The 7,247-nt window shown below is 32.8% G+C and overlaps 1 protein-coding gene across 1 annotated transcript; it reads right to left on the bottom strand.

Moving 5' to 3' along the window:
• Window positions 1-2,303: 2,303 nt before the first annotated feature.
• Window positions 2,304-2,966, bottom strand: LOC111415934 (probable ATP-dependent RNA helicase ddx20). Its single transcript, XM_023047835.1, has one exon. It carries the CDS (start codon window positions 2,964-2,966, stop codon window positions 2,304-2,306), a length of 663 nt encoding a protein of 220 aa, XP_022903603.1.
• Window positions 2,967-7,247: the final 4,281 nt, after the last annotated feature.

Consider the following 7,247-nt stretch of genomic DNA (forward strand, 5'->3'; position numbering starts at 1 on the left):
GCAGTCAGGTTTTAAGTCAGGTTTTAGTTGCACTACTGCATTATTGGATGTTGTGGATGACATCATTCGGGCACGTGATGATAGGTATGCTGCTGCTCTCGTATTGTTGGACTTTTCTAAAGCCTTCGATACATTACACCATGCGACCTTACTTGTTTTGTTGCACCATGTTGGCTTCTCCGATGCTAGGTCGCGCACAAGTAGTCAGGTTTAACAATTTAGAATCTGAAAAACTTCAAATTGTGTCAGGTGTTCCTCAGGGTTCAGTTTTGGATCCGATTCTTTATTTAATTTACACTTACCGTCTTTGCACAGTTTTGCAGCATTGTTCAGCGTATATGTATGCTGATGATACCAAACTATTACATAGTTTTATTATTAAATTAATTCTATTAATTCTGCACAAGAACAGTTAAGTTCGGATTTGACAGAGCTTATCGGAGAGGCTAATAAACTATGTTTGTAAATAAACCCAAAAAGTCAGTTGTTCCATTGTTTAGTAATGATAACGTTATTGAATCAGTTGGAGATGATTTTAGTGTCGTCATTGATGGAAATAAGCTTAATGATGTTAAGGAGGGACGTAACTTGGGCATTATCTTGGATAGCAGTTTAAGGTTTAGAAGGCGAGATGCCTTTTGTTTGTTATTGCAACGAGCTTATTCTACTCTTAGATTGTTATATAGTAACAGGCATCTGTTCAGTAGACAGATCAAAATTCATCTTTGTGAGACCCTTGTGTTGTCCCTATTTAATTTCGGTGATGTACTCTATCATCCTTATCTGAATGGTGTGGATGTGTCTAGAATTCAAAGGGCGCAAAATGTGTGTCTGCGGATGCGTGTGAAGTTGGCCATAGATTTCAGCCATAGATTTTAAACTGAAAAAAATGCGTGATCGGGGTATTCAATCGATCTAATTTCAACGGCATCGTATTCATGGTCGCCTCTTGTTTCAGATTCGAAAAGAAAATTTTCCTAACCATTTCTTATTATCCGGGAAAATCGATTTTCTTCAAACTTTCGCAAAATTCGGCTCGTTCGGGGTTTTTAATCGATCTAATTTCAACGGCATCGTATTACTGGTGGCCTCTTGCTTCAGATTCGAAAAGAAAATTTTCCTAACCATTTCCTATATTCCGGAAAAATTGATTTTCTTCAAACATAAGTAAATGTCGGGCTGTTAGGGGTTTCTAATCGATCCCATTTTAACGGCATTACATTCCTGGTCGCTTCTTGCTGCAGATTCGAAAAGAACATTTTCTAACCATTTCTTATATTCCTGGAAAATCGTTTTTCGACCAATATAAATTTGTTACCCAAAAGATACATCCTAAATCTTTCAATAGCTTCAGTAGGTGCCAATATTTCCAATTCAAAACTGTGATACTTGCTTTCTAGTTCTGTTGTCTGTCTGCTGTAATACATTATTGGTTGTAAGGCTCCCTTCAGCACTCGTTATAAAATAATTTCTGCCAATCTGTTTTTGCTCGCATCTGAGTGTACTCCTAGGTTGGCTTCATCGTTGTATAATTTTAGTATCGGCTTGTGTGTTAACCGAGTCTTCAATTCTTGAATGCCTGTTCTTGGTCTTCGGTCCAAGTCCAATGGGCTTCTTTTCTAGTTAATAAGGTAAGCGGTTTTGCAATCAAGGCGTAGTTTTGCATACACTTTCTGATGAATCCGGTTAGACCCAGGAACTGTCTAACCTCACGTGCGGTTTGTGGCGGCTTGAAGTCCCGTACAACTTGAATCTTTCTCGTTCCAGGACGTATTCTATCTCCGGTCACTTCCAAATCCAAATAATTAACTTTTTGTTATCAACATTTTGTTTTGTTGAGCGTTAAGCCCTCTTCTTGAAATACGCGCAACACTTGTTGTAACTTTTCTATACCTTCTTTTACAGTTTTGCTCTGGATGAACACATCATCCATGTACACTGAAACTACCCAGATTTTAATGTATTAGTCACATGAGTCTTAACCTTCCGGCGCGTTAACCAGTCCAAAAGGCATGCGGGTAAATTCGTATTGTCCGTCCGTGGTTACAAAAGCAGTAAACTTTCGACACTTTTCCGCGATAGGAATTTGGTAATACCCGCTTGACAAATCTAATATAGTAAAATATTTATTTCCCGACAGCCCGTCTAGCTGCTCGTCAATGTTCATCATCGGCACATATATTTTCTTTGTTATTTGGTTTAAGCGTCTATAATCTACACATAAACGTTCATCACCGTTCGATTTCTTTACCAAGATTGTCGAACTTGGGTAATCCGATGCCGTCATTTTGCAATCATTTTGCTTACGATTTCGCGTAAGGTGTACGATATGGTCGGCATGTTATTGGTTCGTTGTCGATTAATTCAATAACCATTTCCGTCGATTTAGTTTGCCCGATTTCGTTAAAATTTCTGGCAAATATATCGTCATTTTGAAGCAAAACTTCATTCAATTCTTCTCTAGTTAGGTTCCCGTTCATGTTATCTTCATCTTCCACATTGTTCTCTTCTTCATCTTCCATCTTACTCTCTTCTTCATCCTCTTCACCCTCACTTCTTCTGTAGTCATCTTCATTCTTTTCCTTATCGTCTTCATCGCCTTTGTCCACTTTTACATTTTCATTCTCTTTGTTTATTTCGTTTTCTTGGACATTGTTCTCGTTAGCAATGGTTTGCAAAGTACATTGAATCCTTAAAGTGTCACCTTGCTTAATTAATAGGATGTTTGGATCCTTAAAGGCAGAATTGCCGATAATCATTTCTACATCAACTACAATATCGTCGATTTTTAAAGTTATTTGACGTTTACCAATTGTGCAGCTCTTCATTCCTCCAAATCCTTTCAATTGAATTGCGTAAGGAATGTACCCTAAATTTAAATTGTGTGCGTTGCGTTTTCTCATTGTTACTACTTCACTGCCTAGATCTATGAATCTTCTTACTTCTTTTCCATCGACGCTAACCATATTACGGTATTCGTCGGGAATTTCTAATTTTGCAGTTTTATTCACAGTTGTTGCATTTGAAATATCTAGGTTTTCTCTGTGGTATTGGACATTTCATCGAGAGATGCCCAATTTTGTTGCAATTGTAGCACTTTCTTTCTTTCTGTGTCTCGTTTCCATCCTTCTGATATTCATGTTTATAGATTTTGTTTTGACGTTTGGTACGGAGAGTTATGTTTGTAGGTAGATGTTGACGTTTTCATCACACTTTCATACTGTTTCATTTGTATAAGAACATCGCGCACAGCATTAACAGCATTCAACGCTAACGACTTTGCTAAGTCTCTATCATGTATACCATTAATAATATATTTGATAACCGCTTTCTCACTTATGGTCCCTTTACTTGCGATTGCTTTCATCTCATACACATAATGTTCATATGATTCAGAAAACTTTTTCTTTCTTTTTGCCAATTCGTAATGTATTCGGCGTCATGAATTAAAGTAGGAAAATCTTTACATAATAAGGTTTTAAAAGATGTCTAATTAGAAGTAAGTGACTGGTATCCATCGTACCAGTTTTGCAGGGCCTGCCAATTTGGATATTCCCTTAAAAAGCAAAATTTGATCGTTCCATCCAAAGACGGTGGCTTTTGATTCTAATTTATTTATCCATTGTGGTGCGGTAAGCGAACTAGATGAATCCGGATTAAATTCCGGTAAAATCGGTATATTACTCACATGTGATGACGTCACGCTAGTACCACGTTGTGTACCCACATTTATACTCATTCGGTTTAGGTTTTTTCCAGTTCAAACAACTCTCGCTCGTGTTTCAACAAGTCTCGCTCTCTTTCCAGCATTCTTCGTTCACACATGAAAGATTGCGTCATATTTACATCGCCCGTTTTGTCCATCGTTGCGAAATATATATAATATATATGTATTCCTCCATGTTTACCTTAAAACCGGCGTTGTCCGATTCGTTGGGCTCGGCATTGGCCATTCTTAATTTTCTTTATCCCTCCGCTGCTTTGTTATAAAGAATAAGAGAGCGACCCTTTTTACGTTTTTCACTCTTTTATTAATTATTTATTATAAAAAAAAGATACATCGGAACTTTTTATCTTTTTCAACTAATGTCTCTACCCGACACTCCGCCCTAACCCATTCGCTGTTACAAGAAGATGCCAGCTTCAAACTACAAATGGCGTTAGTTCTTACATGAGATAATATGCATTTTAAAGTAAATGTAATCTATTTTTATTATATCAAATGAAAACATTTAATTTTCGTTAATTTCGATGTAGTAATGTTTTTGGTTGCACCCTGTTAGTTAATGGTTATTAGTATATTAAGTATTTTTCTTTATTTCGAATCATTAAAGTGTACCTCATAAAAATCGATTTAAAAACGATTTAATCGTAAATTTTTAATTCACCATCATCAGATCACATTCCATTAAGGGCAATTTCTTAAAAACGACTGGATGGCTTGATTTACATTCATTTTGTTTTAAGCACAGTTTAAACAGGATGTGGGTTAAAACCTTAGGTTTTTTAAAAATGGAACATTTTTTTGATCAAATCCACGCATCTCCACTTCAACCAGTTTATAAAAACAGTATCATATTAAGTATTATTTTAACTTTAATCTGGATTATTTATCCCATCATACAAAAATTTACGGGTAAGTCTTCAACAAAAAAATCTAGACTTAAATGTAATAATATTTTTTTAAGATACTCAAACAGATCCTTATTCATATTTGTTCGATATCCTCGTATTTATAATGTACACAAATATAGTAGTTACAGCTTTATTAATGAGTAACGAAAGAGGCAAAATGATAAACGTAATGAATAACTTAAGCGATTTTAATCGCTTTGGAGTTCCAACCGAGCTTCGTTTTATCGATAATTTCGTTAAATACGGATACAAATATCTTTATTATCTCACACCGTACTCATTTACAATTTTATGGAACGCAAAATTGTTAAGGAAAAAATGTTTTAATAACACTCCAAACACCTGTTATTTATATTTGGGATATTATATGCCGTATAAACTCCAACCGTGGTTTGAAGGATTTTTGGTTGTACGCGAAATATTTTTCTTCGTTGCAGTTTGGAATTTGATTATAGGGGCGATAGCTTTGTTTGCGTACTCGTTTGAATTGATTATAATTCGTTTAAGACATATTACTTTGTTAATAAATCAAATTAAATTTAAAATTGGGGATAAACAAAACGTACATCTCCGCCGAGTTATGCGATATCATCAAGAAATTTTTAGATTGTTTAATTTTGTTTATAAAGTTTATGGAAAACTAATTGTGCTACAACGAATTTCTAGTGTTGGGTGCATTATTTTACTTGCTTCAACTTGTGCTTTGGTTAGTATTTAATTGTGTTACTTAAAATTTTTATTTATCATTTGTGTCATATTTTTAAGCGATTCGATATATTTGTTTGGTTTCTTATGATCTCATGCTTATTATCTTTGATGATATTTAATTCAATTGGACAACGTATTATTAATGCGGTAATTAAATAAATATACTACGAAATAAGAAATTAATCTTTTTAATTTTAGAACGTTTCTTTAACTGACGCTATTTATGATATGAATTGGTATGATGCGGATGTTAAACTTAAAAAGGACGTTTTGATTTTCTTGTGTTTAAGTCAACTCACTTTTAACATCAAATTCGGAATATTGGGTGTTGTGTCTTATCCTTCAATGACTGGGGTAAAATAATATAAAAAAATATTTGGAGAAAAATTACCATAATTTTTTTGCAGGATCTTAAAAAATGTTATGCTTGGTTTAGAACAATTTCTACTTTGATTTCAAAAAAGAAATTTTAAAAATCACCATTTAAAATTTTAATATTAAAAGAATTGTTGGATATAAATTTAAATTAATAAATGTTTAATTTCAAACTCATCTTCTTCTTTTCCTTCATTGGCGCTACAGCCCAAATCGAGCCTCGTTCTCCTCAATGTTGTATCGTGAGCTCTTCACTCACGATATCGCCTGTCATTTACTTTGAATCAGGAGTTTGCTATTATATCAAATCATATCAAATCACTTTTATTCACCCTTTTAGACTACAATTAATAGTATATGTCGGTAAAAAAAGAAAAAAATAAGTACACAATATAGTAAACAATAATAAACACATAATAAGCCAAGAAAAGAATAAACTAATCGTTATAATATTCATCTAGAGAATAATAGCATGCTTCCGTGATCCTTTTTTTAAGAATAATTTTAAATTTGTCCAAAGGTAAAGATCTAACATCATTTGGTAATTTGTTAAATATATTGGCGCGCGAGTAGAGCGGCGACGTACCATGTCGAGTTGTACAAGTCGAAAGTTAATATTGTAATTATTATTTTGTCTTTTTAATATCGTGTTATATTGGATATGAAGGTTATATTATTTTTCGTACCATATCGATGTTATTTATTTATTTATTTTCTTCTACATGTTTCGAGGAAACTGGTCCCTCATCTTCAGGAAGAGATCCTGTTACAATTACAAATATCTAATATTATTGTCTTAATTATGCTTTAAATTACTTAAGGTTATGTTATTGAATTCATTGAATTCTTAATTAACAAAATACCATAAAATACAATAAGCCTGCGTCAAATTTCGTTAGTTGATATTAATGATGACTATTGATTATTTATGTTATTCTTGTTATCTCCTCGTTGTTGTCGTAGTTTTTGGTAATGGATGCATTTAATATTTCGCATTCGGTTGGTATCACTAAATTCGTATTTCTAGTTGTTTTTATGTTTTAAATTTAAAATTCAAATTTCAAATTTAAAAGGTTTCCTTTTTAAAAAACTTTAAAATTATTTCTTAAGATCTATTTGTCATTTATTTAATTTTTATTCTATCATTAGAGGTATGTTGGGAAAGGATGTAGGTTGTGTGATAGGATTTATGTGGGTTAGGATCGGAGTGTAGCCAAGGGAAGACAAAGTTGCAGAACCAAGGTACTACTTTATTGTTGGCTTGGTCAAATTTACATTTTCTATTTTTTTTAAATTATTTGTATACTCGATAAATTTAATATTGCTATTCAAAATTTTCTTATAATTTTTAATTACTTTATTTTTAATTTTAATTTCACAATTATTAATATTTTTAATAAGATAAACACCATGGATTATAATGGTATCTTTTTCTTTATTACATTTTTGAATTAATTTATTTTCTTTAGCACTTAATAACAATTTTACATTAGAATTGATATCAATTATCTCAAAATCATTTATACGAA

Source organism: Onthophagus taurus, unplaced genomic scaffold, assembly GCF_036711975.1.
Source record: "Onthophagus taurus isolate NC unplaced genomic scaffold, IU_Otau_3.0 ScKx7SY_15, whole genome shotgun sequence".
NCBI lineage: Eukaryota > Metazoa > Arthropoda > Insecta > Coleoptera > Scarabaeidae > Onthophagus > Onthophagus taurus.